General features: G+C 52.4%; 2 protein-coding genes and 1 long non-coding RNA gene across 7 annotated transcripts in view; 1 reads left to right on the top strand and 2 right to left on the bottom strand.

Moving 5' to 3' along the window:
• The window catches only part of MICALL1 (MICAL like 1), a 36,660-nt gene extending 29,708 nt beyond the window's left edge, over window positions 1-6,952 (top strand). For 2 of the 3 annotated variants that reach the window (XM_077949623.1, XM_015150298.3), the window contains exons 14-16: window positions 2,781-2,895; window positions 3,451-3,497; window positions 5,658-6,952. In XM_077949623.1, the coding sequence (XP_077805749.1) occupies window positions 2,781-2,895; window positions 3,451-3,497; window positions 5,658-5,779 (284 nt within the window). In that variant the 3' untranslated portion in view covers window positions 5,780-6,952. Of the gene's footprint in view, window positions 1-2,780; window positions 2,896-3,450; window positions 3,525-5,657 lie in introns of all 3 variants that reach the window. The other variant, XM_077949622.1, reaches the window with a different exon arrangement.
• Window positions 1-16,954, bottom strand: part of LOC144331685 (uncharacterized) — a 107,084-nt gene that overhangs the window by 34,402 nt on the left and 55,728 nt on the right. The window lies entirely within an intron of this gene.
• Window positions 8,169-16,946, bottom strand: C10H22orf23 (chromosome 10 C22orf23 homolog). Of its 3 annotated transcripts, none has more exons than XM_001090409.5 (7): window positions 16,787-16,918; window positions 16,315-16,426; window positions 15,500-15,562; window positions 11,162-11,344; window positions 9,678-9,809; window positions 9,062-9,162; window positions 8,169-8,892 (listed from the first exon to the last, which is right to left on the bottom strand). In XM_001090409.5, exons 1-7 carry the CDS (start codon window positions 16,877-16,879, stop codon window positions 8,821-8,823), a joined length of 756 nt encoding a protein of 251 aa, XP_001090409.2. In that variant the 5' UTR covers window positions 16,880-16,918; the 3' UTR covers window positions 8,169-8,820.

The following is a 16,954-nucleotide window of genomic DNA, read 5'->3' as shown; positions in this document are numbered from 1 at the left end:
GTCCCAGGGGAAGCCACAGAATGTCCCAGGCTTCTGCTGCCTTGTGTGAGTCACTCCCAACTCTCCAGGAGGCTGGGGCGCGGTCACCACTCGGATCCCACAGCGGCGCCCTGTGGCCAGAGTGGGCACGGCTCCTCTGCCTCCCTGGCTAGCCTGGCCCCGGGCTTACTGGGGCTTCTCCAGCCCCCATGTGGTGGCTGTGCGTCCTGGGCTTGTCAGCCTGTCCCGGATGTTGCTTTTGGAAGGGTGAGGCTGGTGTATGAGGCCCCGAGTCCAGTACACCATGAGGGCCATTGCTTGGGGGCATCAGGCTGCTGGGTTCAAGTACCAGCTCCACTTTCACTGCGTGGCACTGGTCAGAGATTTCATGTCCCCGAGTCTCCGTTTCCCCGCACGTAGACTGGGGACATAATGTACCCAGACCCCAGATATGGGAAATGGCAAAGTGAGATTCAAACTTCGGTGATGATTTGGAGGCCCTGCTCTGTCTCCAGAACCAGGTTGGGCCACCTGCTCCTCAATTTTGGCAAGGTGAGGCCATGGGGGAGAGGGGCAGTGGCCAAGGGGGCTTCAGGATATTTATTTATTTATTTATTTATTTTGGAGGGGTATTTATTTATTATTATTATTTTATTTTTTTTTAATTTTTTTTTTTGAGACGGAGTCTCGCTCTGTCACCCAGGCTGGAGTGCAGTGGTGTGATCTTGGCTCACTGCAAGCTCTGCCTCCCAGGTTCATGCCATTCTCCTGCCTCAGCCTCCCAAGTAACTGGGACTACAGGCGCCCGCCACCACGCCTGGCTAATTTTTTGTATTTTTAGTAGAGATGGGGTTTCATCATGTTAGCCAGGATGGTCTCGATCTCCTGACCTCATGATCCACCCGCCTCAACCTCCCAAAGTGCTGGGATTACAGGCACGAGCCACTGCACCCGGCCCTATTTATTTTTTATTATTTATTTATTTATTTTTCTGAGATGCAGTCTCACTCTGTCACCCAGGTTGGAGTGCAGTGGCACAATCTCGGCTCACTGCAAGCTCCGCCTCCCCAGGTTCACGCCATTCTCCTGCCTCAGCCTCCCTAGTAGCTGGGCCTACAGGCGCCTGCCACCCCACCTGGCTGTTTTTGTATTTTTAGTAGACACGGGGTTTCACCGTGTTAGCCAGGGTGGTCTCGATCTCCTGACCTCGTGATACGCCCACCTCAGCCTCCCAAAGTGCTGGGATTACAGGCGTGATCCACCGTGCTCAGCCCTGGCCCTATTTATTATTGTTATTATTATTATTTGAGTTGGAGTCTCTGTCACGCAGGCTGGAGTGCAGTGGTGCGATCTTGGCTCGCTGCAAGTTCCGCCTCCCGGGTTCACGCCATTCTCCTGCCTTAGCCTCCTGAGTAGCTGGGACTACAGATGCCCGCCACCACGCCCGGCTAATTTTTTGTATTTTTAGTAGAGACAGGGTTTCATCGTGTTAGCCACGATGGTCTCGATCTCCTGACCGCGTGATCTGCCTGCCTCAGCCTCCCAAAGTGCTGGGATTATAGGCGTGAGCCACTGCACCTGGCCTATTAGTTTTTTTGAGATGGAGTGTCACTGTGACACCCAGGCTGAAGTGCAATGGCGTGAACTCAGCTCACTGCAACCTCCGCCTCCCGGGTTCAAGTGATTCTCCTGCCTCAGCCTCCCCAGTAGCTGGGATTACAGGCGCCCACCACCATACCTGGCTAAGGATATTTATTTATTTATTTATTTATTTATTTATTTATTTTTGAGACAGAGTCTTGCTCTGTTGCTCAGGCTGGAGTGCAGTGGCATGATCTGAGCTCACTGCAACCTCTACCTCCTGGGTTCAAGCAATTCTCCTGCCTCAGCCTCCCTAGTATCTGGGATTTCAGATGTGTACCACCACGCCTAGCTAATTTTTGTATTTTTAGTAGGATGAGGTTTCACCATTTGACCAGGCTGGTCTTGAGCTCCAGACCTCCGGTGATCCACTTGCCTCGGCCTCCCAAAGTGCTGGGATTACAGGCATGAGTCATCGGGCCCGGCCTAGGATATTTATTTGAAGGCAGGGAAGCCTGTGGCAGTAGATGTTGTGGAGGGAAGGCCAAGTGTAGGCACTCATCCCTGGAGCCTGCAGGCTGGGGGAGGGGGAAATACTAGGGCTCTGGTGGGCCCCTCGGGGTGGTCCTGTGGGTTGGCTGGGGCCTTGAGAGGAGAGGAGGCTGGAGGGGCAGCAGGTGTGCCTGGCTTCAGGGGAGCCTTCTGCTGGGCTCCCTGCCCCCAGCATCCCCTCTAGTCTACCTTCCTCCACAGCCTTGGATAAATGTCCCAGTATGTCACTTGGGTCATGTTGCTTCTCCTGCTGGAGGAGCCTTGGGGTTCCCTGTTGTCTCCTGTCCCCTGCCCCACTCTGTCCCTCCTGAATCTTGCCTCCCGCCAGAAGCCACCTAGTGAACATTTGTTGAATGGATGAATGAACATAAGCTTGAGACTCTTGGTGCCGCCCTGTTCTTGCAGCATGTGCTCTGCTGGCCCTGCTGGGGCCTTTTGCAGACTCTTTGGTAGGCAGCCTGGTGCCCTTGGTCTCTTCTGTCAACAACCTTCTTTTCCCAAGAACTTGTAAGCCCCACCTATCGGGGCCCTTCCTTTCTGCGCTGTTAGTATCTAGCATGATATTTAGCACGGGGCTGGCCTGCAGCACTTAGGCAGTGGCTCCTGGCAGCCTGGGGAGGAAGAGGGCTTTCCTACACTCATGCCCCCTAAATTTTCTCCCTTGGCAGAAAAGGACTGGACGGAGGAGGACCGGGCCCGGGAGAAGGTGCTGATGCAGGAGCTTGTGACCCTCATTGAGCAGCGCAACGCTATCGTCAACTGCCTGGATGAGGACCGGCAGAGGTGACATGGCCAGGGGTGGGGGCTCCTGGGAGACAGGGCCAGAGCAGATCAGGCCCATGGCCCCATGGGTGGGGCAGCTCCCTGGAGAGCCAAAGACACAGTCCACACCTCGGGCCAGGCCAGCCCTGCCCTCCTACCAGCGATCCCAGTACACCCTTGCTCAGCCCTGTGTGGACAGAGAGGGCATCTGCTCCTTCCTCCTGTGGGACTCTCAGCTGCTGCTGTTTTAATTTTTTTTTTTTTTTTTTTTTTTTGAGACAGCGTTTCGCTCTTATTGCCCAGGCTGGAGTGCAATGGCATAACCTTAGATCACTACAACCTCTGCCTCCCAGGTTCAAGCAAATCTCCTACTTCTGCCTCTCGAGTAGCTGGGATTACAGGCATGAGCCACTACATCCAGCTACTTTTTGTATTTTTAGTAGAGACAGGGTTTCACCATGTTGGCCAGGCTGATCTCGAACTCCTGACCTCAGATGATCCACCTTGGCTTCCCAAAGTGCTGGGATTACAGGCGTGAGCCACCGTGCCCAGCCTAACTGCTGCTGCTTATTTCAGGGAGGAAGAGGAAGACAAGATGTTGGAAGCCATGATCAAGAAGAAAGGTGAGGCCCTTGCTGGGGATGAGGCTGGTGCCCAGTTGAACTTCAGCATTGGGGGTGGAAGGGAGGGATTGGTTGAAGGGAGGATTGGAGTGGGCACTACCAGGATGGCTGTGCACAAACTCCGCAGCCTCTGTTTTGCGGAGAGGGCTGTGTGTAGCAAGAGAGGCCAGCCTACAGCCAGGAAGGCTGTGGCTTAGGCTTGGAGGGTAGCCGTGGGATGCCCTGATGCCCACAGAGACGACTGTGGATTTGTCCTCAGCTGTGCATTCCCCCTTGAGATCTGCAGCTGGTTTTGTTGGAGTCTGTGGGCCCAAACAGCAATGCTTCCTGGGGACCAAGTGGTGCTTGGAACAGTTAAAAGAGTACTGGACAGGAGATCGAGATCATCCTGGCTAACACAGTGAAACCCCATCTCTATTAAAAGTACAAGAAATTAGCCAGGCGTGGTGGCGGGCCTCTGTAGTCCCAGCTACTCGGGAGGCTGAGGCAGGAGAATGGCGTGAACCCAGGAGGCGGAGCTTGCAGTGAGCTGAGATCGTGCCACTGCACTCCAGTGTGGGTGACAGAGCAAGACTGCGTCTCAGAAAAAAAAAAAAAAAAAAAAAAGATAAATGGGGCCGGGCACAGTGGCTCATGCCTGTAATCCTAGCACTTTAGGAGGCTGAGGCGGGCTCATCGCCTGAGGTCAGAAGTTTGAGACCAGGCTGGCCCAACATGGTGAAACCCCATCTCTACTAAAAACACAAAAATTAGCTGGGTGTGGTGGCACACTTCTGTAGTCCCACCTACTTGGGAGGCTGAGGCAGGAGAATTTCTTGAACCAGGCGGCAGAGTTTGCAGTGAGCTGAGGCCGCACCATTGCACTCAAGCCTGGGCGACAGAGACTCTGTCTCAAAAAAAAAAAAAAAAAAAAAAGGCTGGGCACGGTGGCTCAAGCTTGTAATCCGAGCACTTTGGGAGGCTGAGATGGGCGGATCATGAGGTCAGGAGATCGAGACCATCCTGGCTAACACGGTGAAACCCTGTCTCTACTAAAAAATACAAAAAAAAAAAAAAACTAGCTGGGCAAGGTGGCGGGTGCCTATAGTCCCAGCTACTCGGGAGGCTGAGGCAGGAGAATGGCATAAACCCGGGAGGCAGAGCTTGCAGTGAGCTGAAATCTGGCCACTGCACTCCAGCCTGGGCGACAGGGCGAGACTCCGTCTCAAAAAAAAAAAGAAAAAGATAAAAAAAGAAAAAGATAAATGAATGCCGGCCGGGCGCGGTGGCTCAAGCCTGTAATCCCAGCACTTTGGGAGACCGAGGCGGGTGGATCACGAGGTCAGGAGATCGAGACTATCCTGGCTAACATGGTGAAACCCCGTCTCTACTAAAAATACAAAAAACTAGCCGGGCGTGGTGGCGGGCGCCTGTAGTCTCAGCTACTTGGGAGGCTGAGGCGGGAGAATGGCGTGAACCCGGGAGGCGGAGCTTGCAGTGAGCCGAGATCACGCCACTGCACTTCAGCCTGGGAGACACAGCGAGACTCCGTCTCAAAAAAAAAAAAAAAAAAAAAAAAAAAAAAAAAAAAAAAAATGAATGCCATGCTTCAGAATTCCCAGATTCTAGGCTGGGTGCGGTGGCTCATGCCTGTAATCCCAGCACTTTGGGAGGCTAAGGCAGGGGGGATCACGAGCTCAGGAGATGGAGACCATCCTGGCTAACACAGTGAAACCCCGTCTCAACTAAAAATACAAAAATTAGCCAGGCGTGGTGGCGGGCTCCTGTAGTCCCAGCTACTGGGGAGGCTGAGGCAGGAGAATCGCTTGAACCCAGGAGGCGGAGGTTGCAGTGGGCCAAGATTGCGTCATTGCACTCCAGCCTGTATGAGACTCAGTCTCCAGAGAAAAAAGAATTCCTGGATTCTGCAGAGCTCTTACATGTGCTGACCATCCTGATCTTTCCCCAAACACTGGAGGTGGGAGGGGGAGGATGGGCCCCATCCTCTAGATGAAGAGACAGAGGCTGGGAAAGGTGAGTGGCTTGTCCCTCCCAGGCTCCACACAGGAAGTGGTGGGGCTGGCTGAGCCCTGCTGGCCATGCCCAGGCCTGTCACTGGCTCTAGCCTGCCCTGGATGGACTCCTCTTCTCTATTTAAGTGCTCCCCTGTCTGTGCTGCAGAGTTCCAGAGGGAGGCTGAACCCGAGGGCAAGAAGAAGGGGAAGTTCAAGACCATGAAGATGTTGAAACTGCTAGGAAACAAACGTGATGCCAAGAGCAAGTCCCCCAGAGACAAGAGCTAACAGCACGAGAAGCCAGTTGGGGACTGCCCCCTCCTGGACCAGCTCCTGGGCTGTGCTCTGTTTGAAGGGGACGTGCTGCTCCCCTCAGATCAGTCAGGAGGAAGATGACTAAGGGGAGGGATCCTCGGGGTGATGGCCTCTTCCTCCTCAGGGGCCTCTGACTGCTCTGGGCCAAAGAGTCTTTTCTTTCTTCTCCGAGCCCCAGGCAGCGGTGACTTGGCCCTGGCCAACCTGATTCTGATGACTGCAGATGCTGCAGTCCCAAGGGGCAAATAGGGTCCCAGGGTACAGGGAGGGGTGCCTGCTGAGCACATTCACCCCCTTACCCTGCCCAGCCCCTGCCATGAACTCTGGCCTGGGTCTCCACCTCCAGGGTCCTGCTCTTCCAGGCAGGCCAGGAAGTGGCGCTGGGCCGCCCTGGCTTCTTCCTGCCCCAGCCCTGGCTCTGAGTCTCTGTCTTCCTGTCCTGGGCAGGCGCCCCTGGCTCTCAGTTTCCCTCACTCAGGAGCTCTGTTTCTGACGTCTCCAGTTAAGTTTGAGTTTATGACTGAGAGGCCTGTACTGTCAGACGTGAATGGGCCTGACGGGCAAATCCATCCCTCTCTCCCTCACAGTTCCAGGAGCAGTTTCCCTCGTCTCCCCTTACTCCACAGGGAGCCTCCCTTGCCAGGACCAGGGCTGTGATGGCCATGCAGGGGCAGGTGGGTGCCCTGTTGGCTGCTCTCAGTGCTGCCCCCAGGCTGCAGTTCCGGTCCCTGGTTGTCAGGTAGGAAGAGGGTACGCTCGAAGCACGTGCTCATCTCGTTTCCTTAACGTCGGTAGTCTGACACCTCATTTAGACTTTCCTCCGCCACCCCAGTCCAGGGGAGAGGCTCGCTCCCGCTCGTGGTCATCACTGGTCTGTCTCCCCTGTTGTCTCTTCTTTCCCTGACTCCCTCCCACCGAAGGCCTGATGGCCACTCACCCCTCTGGGATAGCTATAGGAGAGGAGGAGTGATGGGGGCCACCGTCTTTTCTACAGGAAATGTGCCCAGCAGCTCTTGGTCAAAGCACTGTTGCTATAAGCTATCTCTGGGACGCCTCTAGGCCCCTTTCCCTCTACACACCTCTGGGAAAAGATCACACTGTATTAACTCTCGAGGAGTTTCCTCGCCAATAAACAGACAACCTCAACTGCCAGTGCCCTGCCGCCTCTGGCCATAGTGGCAGCCTTGTCTGCCCTCCCGCCTGCCTCTGCCACAGCTGGTGGCTGAGCATCTCTGGTCCCCCAGAGGCCATGTTGGAGCCATCCTCCAAGAGGGATCTCTGCCCTCACCGCCTGCCACTGGGCAGGATCCCTTTCCTCTGCAGGGAGAGGTGGCTCCTCGGCCATGCAGCCCCTGGCAGGCTGCTTCTAAACACTCCTGTTGGCTTGGAGCTGGAGCCACCAACTCCAGAGCCTTTCCAGGGCCAGACAGGTAACACGCATGAACCCAAGTGACAGCTCTGACGGGCTGTTTCAGTGTCAGGAGACTAAGCTGGCAGGGGCAGGGGTGAGCTGGAGGCAGTTTGAGGGGCTGCCTTCCTCACTCAAGTCACCTGTGGCCTGTGGCACTGAATGTGGGCCCAGTGTTGCCAGATCCTTTGTTTGTCGTAAGAAGCTAGAAATCCAGATTTTATATGTGTGTCATTTGGTCATATCAGTCAAGGGTTGGCTGATACTGTGTGTCCAGGGTAGGCTGGGGTTCTCTGGTTTGCTGGGGTTCTCTGGTTTGCTGCCTCCTGACCACATGATGGGGCCTTTGAGGTGGAGGACAACTGTTCCCATCAGGGTGCACCCTCTGCCCTCAGGTTCTTGAGGGTGTGTGGACACAGAGGCTTTCCGAGGAACGTCCCTGAGCCCGCCCTTGATCGGGGCCTCACCACTTCAGGGCCGTGTTTATTCTGCAAACCAAAACTTGGGTCATGTGGCCTGATAGGATTATGAGACTCCCTCCAGGTGCCCGAGACAGGGTTGATATTTCCAAAATATTCTGGTGATTTACTGGGACAGGCAACTGACAGAATACTGGAGAAGGTAGGGATCATGGGTATCAGGAACTAGAGGGGAGGGGACAGATGTGCTGTGTACAGGACACGGTGTCGGGTGGCTCCTTCCCAGCAGGGCCTCACAGATGCACAAGCACGGAGCGGCTGGGTTTTGCCCAAGAAAGGTCACACAGCACATGCTGGGATTGGAACTTCCAGGCCAGGGCTCTAGGTCCCTCCCACCCTTTCGTGTTTCTTTCTGTGGCCATGGGTATAGTGGAAAGACATAAAGCTAAAGCCAGCTTTGAATCCCGAGTACACTGCTTGCCAGTTAGATGCCCTTGCCTGTGGTATCTCATTAAGACCTAGTTTTCACAGAGGAATAATGAACCATTGCAGAGGTTTATTGAGATCATTAACAGAGTGGAATTCAGCACCTGCCACAGCAGCCAGCCATGGGGTGCCCAAGAGGTTGGCTCTCATTGCCACTTGAAATATGCAAACAGGTAGCTGGAAACCATCTGTGCTTGACAAATTCTAACGCCTTGAACAAATAAGCTTATCCCTCTGAAAACAAAATGGTGCTTGTAATGACCCACGTTCAATATGTTTTATTGGCCAGTTAATCATTGTGATTGAATACTTGCCTAAGGCGGTAAGAAATCAAATAAGTAAATCCTAAAACAGAAAGAAAGGAATCATTTTCATTCCTGAATTCAGAAAACCAAATGAACAGGCCACAGGCTGGAGGTGGTAGGAAGCACGCCCAGTGGATACCTTTAGATACACGTCCTATTAGGGATGCTCAGGTCTTACTCCTCTGTGTATGGGGCTGTGGTCTCGGGCTCCAGTGGCATTCCTGGGCAGGGGCTAGGCTGCTGAGTATGCCGTGGGGTACTGCAGGGCAGTGCTGTGCCACCATCTAACGTGGCTGAAGGCTGGTAGGGTGGGTTGGCCTGAGGATGGCCCTGCCTGGCAGAGGAGTGGACTCCAGTGGTCGAGCTTGGGCTATGCTGCCTATCTCTGGAGACAGATTAAGTGGTGGCAAGAGCCTTCCTAAGTTCCTCACTCCTCCTGCGGTCAATGTCTTCCATTTCCCGGAGTTTCTGCAAAGGGCATCAGGGAAAGTGGGTATATCAGGGCTAGGAACCCGAGGAACCGTCACAGCAGTGAGCTAGAGCTTGACCCCTGAACCCTGCCACAGCTGGCCCTGTATTTCCATTCACACTTGCTCTGGGCCCTTCCCCTCCCCGCTTCCCCGGTTGTTTCTCCTACCTGGGATATTTCAGCAAGGATGATTCCTCGGTACTGTTTGCCCTGTCCCAGGGCCTCCATGTCAGTCAGGAATTCTTTCCTCTCCTGGATTTCCTTCACCACTGGACAGAGGAGAGGGCTGTCAGGCTCCCGTGACAGATGCCGGCAGCAGGTTGCCTCTCTTGAGGAGAAGAAGTGGTTCTATTGTCAAATAGTGTTTCTAGGTCGGGCACGGTGACCCGTGCCTATAATCCCAGCACTTTAGGAGGCCGAGGCGGGTGGATCACGAGGTCAGGAGTTTGAGATCAGCCTGACCAACATGGTGACCCCTTGTCTACTAAAAATACAAAAATTAGCCAGGCGTGGTGGCGCACACCTGTAATCCCAGCTACTCAGGTGGCTGAGGCAGGAGGATCGCTTGAACCTGGGAGGTGGAGGCTGCAGTGAGCCCCGATCATGCCACTGCACTCTAGCCTGGACAATAAGAGCGAGACTGTCTCAAAATAAATATATTAAATAAATAAATAGTGTTTCTCACTTGTTGACCCCCAGGGATCCCCTGACTGCTGCATCTAATTCTGGGCCCCCTCCTCACATTACCCCCACCCCCAGCATGACTGGTCCATCGGAGCCTTACACTCTTCAAATCGGTCTTGCTCAGGGGCTGGAGCCTCCTGTCGTGCAGGAGGGGCCTTTCTTTTCCGTTCCTCTGGGTCCTTCCCCATGGCAAAGATATTTTGGAGTCTTTGTTTCTCCTTCTCCAGATCTCCTGTAGGGCCAAAAAGAAATGGCCTAAGGGTGCCCTCATTCATGGTCTGCGTTCCCAAGTGCACGCGCTTGCTGCAGGGTGCCTGGTCATGCAGACAGGGCTTCTGTACACCTGGCTCCTACCCTGGGTTCTCCTGAGCAATACTGTACTGTCAAGAGAGGCAGAAAGAGGTTGAAAGAACCAAGAAAAGACTCTGGGTATGTTCTGTAATTCCAACACTTTGGGAGGCTGAGGTGGCAGGATCACTTAAGACCGGGAGTTCAAGACCAGCCTAATGGATGTAGTGAAACCCCCATCTCTTTTTTTTCTTTTTCTTTTCTTTTTTCTTTCTTTCTTTCTTTTTTTTTTTTTTGAGACAAGGTCTGACTCTGTTGCCCAGATTGGAGTGCAGTGACATAATTTCGACTCACTGCAACCTCCCGGGCTCAAGCCATCTTCCCATCTCAGCCTTCCGAGTAGCTGGGACTACAGGTGGACATCATCGTGCCCAGCTAATTTTTGTATTTTTTTTTTTTTTTTAGTAGAGATGGAGTTTTGCCACGTTGCCCAGGCAGGTCGCAAACACGTGAGCTCAAGCAATCTGCCAGCCTTGGCCTCCCAAAGTGCTGGAATTACAGGCATGAGCCATCACGCCGGGCCAATATCCCATCTCTTAAAAAAAAAAAAGAAAAAGAGTCCGGGCACGGTGGCTCACACCTGTAGTCCAAGCATTTGGGAGGCCAAGGTGGGCGGATCACCTGAGGCCAGGAGTTCAAGACCAGCCTGGCCAACATGGTGAAACCCCATCTCTACTAAAAATATAAAAATTAACTGGACATGGTGGTGGACACCTGTAATCCCAGCTACTCAGGAGGCTGACATGAGACTTGCTTGAACCCAGGAGGTGGAGGTTGCAGTGAGCCAAGATAGCACCACTGCACTCCAACCTGGGCACAGAGTGAGACTCTATCTCCAAAAAAAAAAAAGAAGTTTTGTCAAAACCCACACACTGCTTTGAAAGGTGCAGAGCAAGGCTAAGAAAGCTCAGGAACCTGGGGCCTTGGCGATGCCTGTAGTGGCAACCTATGTGTAGGGGCTGCAGGGAGAGGTTGGGCTGTGGCCTTGAGCCCTGATAGCCCCTAAAATCAGGAATTGGTAGATTCCAGCTAATCGTGAGTTCTGGAAAAATAAAAAAAGAGGACCATCTGACTGGTTTCCTCTGCGCCCTGAATACCCCTAAGCTAACATGTGCTGAGGCTCAAGAGCATCGGTACAAGGTGCATGGGGATGTGATTAGCAACCTTCCCACTGCTTGCGTCCCTCTCTCCCGTCCTCCCCCAGGGAGATGGGGAAAGGCCGAGACCCTTACTTACTGGTGGCTTGAGGCTTGAACTGCTCCCGGCTGTAGGCCCCATTGGCTTGGCACATGTTGGCAGGCCGGAGGTGGGGACGGGCTGCGAGGATGGGAGGCAGGTAGATAGGCGAGGCTATTTGCTTGGAAGGTAAGACCCTCTGGCTGGATGTTAGGCTGCACTGTAGGGGCAAAGCATCTCCTCCTGGGGAATGAAGAGTGGGGGTGGGAGGACCCACATGGCTTTTTTTTTTTTTTTTTTTGAGTCTGAGTCTTGCTCTGTCACTCAGGCTGGAGTGCAGTGGCGCAATCTCAGCTTACTGCAACCTTCGCCTCCTAGGTTCAAGCGATTCTCCTGCTTCAGTCTCCCAAGTAACTGGAATTACAGGCATGTGCCACCATGCTCAGCTAATTTTTGTATTTTTAGTAGAGACGGGCCATGTTGGGCAGGCTGGTCTTGAACTCCTGACCTCAAGTGATCCACCCACGTCAGCTTTCCAAAGTGCTAGGAATATAGGCATGAGCTATTACACCCGGCCACTTTTTAAAAATAAAAGTTGGCTGGGCACGGTGACTTACGCCTGTAATCCCAGCACTTTGGGAGGCCGAGATGGGTGATCACCTGAGGTCAGGAGTTTGAGACCACCCTGGCTAACACGGTGAAACCCCGTCTCCACTAAAAATACAAAAAATTAGCCAGGCGTGGTGGCAGGCATCAGTAGTCCCAGCTACTCAGGAGGCTGAGGTGGGAGAATCACTTGAACCCAGGAGGCAGAGGTTGCGGTGAGCCAAGATTGCATCATCGTACTCCAGCCTGGGTGACTGAGCAAGACTGTCTCAAAAAAAAAAAAAAAAAACCCAAAAAATAAAAATTAGCTGGACATGGTGATGCATGCCTGTAATCCTAGATACTAGGAAGGCTGAGGCAGGAGAATCGCTTGAACCCAGGAGGCGGAAGTTGCAGTGAGCCGAGATTGAGCCACTGCACTCCAGCCTGGGCAACAGAGGGAGACTCTGTCTCAAAAAACAAAACAAAACAAGTCAAACAGTACAAGGAATCTTGTCTTCTTCCTTCCAATCCCACCGCTCTATAATGAATGAGTGATGATGGTAACAGTTTGGTGGTCTCTTTCCTTTTTGATGGTTATACAAACATGTTCAGAGATATATGTGTATATATTTTATATGTGCATATAAGATTCTTTCAAACACTGGATCATACTGTAATATATTAAAATAACAGACTTTTCACTTCACATTTTTTCATAGACATCTGTTCAGATCACTCCATTTATATGTAACTTATTTTTTATAGCTATATACTAGTATCCTTAGAATGGATACATTATTCAGCACACCTCCTAGTTTCAGAAATTCAGGTTATTTCTAGGTTTGTTTTTTACTACTTCAAACAATGCTGCAATAAACATTCTTGTACATCAAATCTTTGTACTGGTGCTTTAATTTCTATGGATGGGTTTCTAAAGCTTTCTGTATGCTCCATGGATAAGGAGGGACAGTTCCGACGATAGGTACCTATCCTTCCTGTGGTCCATCCCCCTGCTTGGCCATCCCTGGGGCTTCTCCCCCAGGCCATCCAAATATGTCACCTGTCTGGTCGGTTGACTCCACCTCTCAACTACCATAAAGCCCAGCTTAGAGCAGGTCCCATCCATTGTTTTTTTTTTTTTGAGACAGAGTCTCCCTCTGTTGCCCAGGCTGGAGTGCAGGGGCGTGATCTTGGTTCTCTGCAACCTACATCTCCTGGGTACAAGCATTCTTGTGCCTCAGTCTCCTGAGTAGCTGGGATTATGGTGTGTGCCACCATGCCTGGCTAATTTTTTTTTGTTTTTTTGAGACAGAGTTTTGTTCTTGTCACCCAGGCTGGAGTGCGATGGCATGATCTTGGCTCATTGCAACCTCCGTCTCCCAGGTTCAATCTATTCTCCTGCTTCAGCTTCCCAAGTAGCTGGGACTACAGGCCCGGGTCACCACACCTGGCTAATTTTTATATTTTTAGTAGGGATGGAGTTTCACCATGTTGGCCAGGGTGGTCTTGAACTCCTTACTTTGGGTGATCTGCCCGCCTCAGCCTCCCAAAGTGCTGGGGTTACAGGCATGAGCCACCACACCTGGCCCATCCACTGTTTTGATCTGTGCCTGTCTACCTTTTCTGCTCATCCAGCCTCTACAAGATCAATTCCCCAGGAGCAAGGGGTCAGGAATACTAATTTTTTTGGTCACACACCCAAAAATGTTGTTGTAGAGAGAGGTTTTGCTGTGTTGCCCCGGCTGGCCTTGAACTCCAGGGCTCATGTGATCCTCCTGCCTCAGCTTCCTGACTATCTGGGACTACAGGTACAGCCCAGTATGTATGTGTTTTGCCCAGGCTGGTCATGAACTCCTGGGCTTGAGCAATCCTTCTGTCTTAGCCTCCCAAAGTGATAGGATTATAGGTATGAGCCACCACACCTAACCTGTTTTTATATTTTTTATTTTTTATTTTTGAGATGGAGTCTTCAGTGGTGTGGTCTCAGCTTACTGCAGCCTCTGCCTCCCAGGTTCAAGTGATTCTCCTGCCTCAGCGTCTTGGGTAGCTGGTATTACAGGCACCCGCCATCATGCCCAGCTAATTTTTGTATTTTTGTAGAGACAGCATTTTACCATGTTGGCCAGGCTGGTCTTGACCTCAGGTGATCTGCCTGTCTTGGCCTCCCAAAGTGTTGGGATTACAGGTGTGAGCTCCCACACCCAGCCTGACCTGTTTTTATATTTTATTTTATTTTATATTTTATTTTATATTTTATTTTATTTTGTTATTATTTTATTTTATTTTATTTTATTTTATTTTAATTTTGAGAGCAGGTTCCCCTCAGTTGCCCGGCTGGAGTGCAGTGGTGCAATCACAGCTCATTGCAGCCTTGACCTCCCAGGGTCAAGTGATCCTCCCACCTCAACCTCCTGAGTAGCTGGGACTACAGGTGTGCACCACCACACCTGGCTAATTTTTAAAAATTTTGGGGGCTGGGTGTGGTGGCTGACACCTGGAATCCCAGCACTTTGGGGGGCCGAGGCGGGCAGATCATGAGGTCAGGAGTTTGAGACCAGCCTGGCCAACATGGTGAAACCCCATCTCTACTAAAAATACAAAAATTAAGCCAGGTGTGGTGGCGCATGCCTGTAATCCCAGCTACTCAGGAGGCTGAGGCAGGAGAATTGCTTGAACCCAGGAGGTGGAGGTTGTAGTCAGCCGAGATCATGCCGCTGCACTCCAGCCTGGGTGACAGAGTGAGATTCCATCTCAAAAAAAAAAAAATTTTTGTGGAGATAAGGTCTTGCGGTGTTGCCCAGGCTGGTCTTGAACTCCTGGGCTCAAGCCATCCTCCCACCTCGGCTTCCCAAAGTGTTGGAATTACCGGCATGAGCCACGTGCCCAGCTGTTTTTTTTTTTATATGAGGTCCTCTCTCCCTTAACATGCAGAAGCATTAAGAATGTGGCCCCCTGGCGGGGCGCGGTGGCTCAAGCCTGTAATCCCAGCACTTTGGGAGGCCGAGACGGGCGGATCACGAGGTCAGGAGATCGAGACCATCCTGGCTAACACAGTGAAACCCCGTCTCTACTAAAAAATACAAAAAACTAGCCGGGCGAGGTGGCGGGTGCCTGTAGTCCCAGCTACTCGGGAGGCTGAGGCAGGAGAATGGCGTAGACCCGGGAGGCGGAGCTTGCAGTGAGCTGAGATCCGGCCACTGCACTCCAGCCTGGGCGACAGAGCGAGACTCCGTCTCCAAAAAAAAAAAAAAATAAAATAAAAAAAAAATAAAAAATAAAAAAAAATAAGAATGTGGCCCCAGGCCAGGCACGGTGGCTCACACCTGTAATCCCAGCACTTTGGGAGGCCAAGGTGGGCGGATCACAAGGTCAGGAGATCGAGGCCATCCTGGTTAACACGGTGAAACCCCGTCTGTACTAAAAAATACAAAAAATTGGCCGGGCGCGGTGGCTCAAGCCTGTAATCCCAGCACTTTGGGAGGCCGAGACGGGCGGATCACTAGGTCAGGAGATCGAGACCATCCTGGCTAACACGGTGAAACCCCGTCTCTACTAAAAAATACAAAAAACTAGCCGGGTGAGGTGGCGGGCGCCTGTAGTCCCAGCTACTCAGGAGGCTGAGGCAGGAGAATGGCCCGAACCCGGGAGGCGGAGCTTGCAGTGAGCTGAGATCCGGCCACTGCACTGCAGCCTGGGCAACAGGGCAAGACTCAGTCTCAAAAAAAAAAAAAAAAAAAAAAAAAAAAAAAAAAAAAAGAACGTGGCCCCAGATCCCCTCTGGCCAGGAAGGCTCTGTGGATTGCCCCTTACTTTTCATGATGTCCATGATGTGGCGCTGCTGGATGTTCGTCAGTTTGGATTCCTTCATCATCACTGCACGACAAAGCATTCTGTGAGGCCTCCTGGGCCGCAGGCAGATAAATAACTGACTACAGCTTGTGCTAACCCCAGTGAAGGAAAATGTGTGAGGGTGCATAACAGCTGATCCTACTGTGGTGGTAAGGAGGAGAGATCTTCCTCGGGAAAGTTGAAAGTGTGATCTAAAGGATGCATAGGAGTTAACTACTCTAAAAACTTTAGTTCTTTGACTTTTGGCAAGCTGTAGCACCTTGAACCTCCCCCTCCTCTCCCCGCCTAAGGCATATGCAGTAGAACTTTGAAGCTTTCTGAACCCCAGGCTCCTTATCTGTAAAGGAAAATAGCAATTGCTAAGCCACAGGTCAGGTACGGGGGAACTCAGTTACAGAGGGTAACTACCACCATTCTTCTCTCATCCTTTAACTCAGGGGTCCCCAACCTCCCGTCAGTGGACTGGTACCAGTCCCTGGCCTGTTAGGAACCGGGCCGCACAGCAAGAGGTTAGCGGCGGGCTAGCAAGCCTCACCGCCTCCTTTCAGGTCAGTGGCGGCCTTAGATTCTCATAGGAGCGCGAACCCTATTGTGAACTACGCACGCGAGGGATCTAGGTTGCACGCTTATGAGAATCTAACTAATATCTGATGATCTGAGGTGAACAGTTTCATCCCGAAACCATTCCCCACACCCCCGTCAGTGGAAAAATTTCCTTCCACGAAACCGGTCCCTGGTGCCAAAAAGGCTGGGGATCGCTGCTTTAACGCACTGACCTCTGAGCAGCTCGCAGGTCCCCGGGGTGTAAGTGGTCGTCTTGGGGCGGCGCCGGAACCCAGTTCCTTTGGTCACTACCTCCATCTGCTTCTGTGAAGCCATGGGAGGACCCTGAGGAGGGAAAGACGCAATGACACACCCCCTGTCTCCTATTCCTAATCTCTGTTCCCCCATGCCCAACATCCCCAGAAGTCTGGAAGCGGAGATCGAGCCAGAGAATGATGCCGCCAGTTAATATTGTGACAGTGCCTAAACCTCCCACCCAGACACAGACAGGTACACACACAGAGTCCTCATTCTGACCCAGCGCCTGTGGCAGGGAAGTCCCCTCGGGAAGGGAGTGTTAATATAGCCATGGTCACAACCGTACCCACTGGGTGATATGCCAAAATTGAAATTTCACCCTAAGACCCACTCTGGGTGCTCCCCTCTGCACATACAAGTGGGCTCCCGGAGGCGGTGACCACTGACCAGTGCTTTACAGCCGCACCAGCACCGGTGCCACGCAGAAATACTACGCGATCCGGGCTGCTGGAGCTGGCAGCTAGCGACTCTGGCTACCATAGAAACGCGCACTCACGAGTCAGCGCATGCGCACTTCCCCTCTCTGGCCTGCCTCCCGGAAGTGATTGCCTCTGG

This window comes from Macaca mulatta, chromosome 10 (genome assembly GCF_049350105.2).
Source record: "Macaca mulatta isolate MMU2019108-1 chromosome 10, T2T-MMU8v2.0, whole genome shotgun sequence".
Taxonomy (NCBI): Eukaryota; Metazoa; Chordata; class Mammalia; order Primates; family Cercopithecidae; genus Macaca; species Macaca mulatta.
The sequence above is the reverse complement of the archived record's forward strand: the minus strand, read 5'-3'. Positions and strand labels throughout refer to the sequence as shown.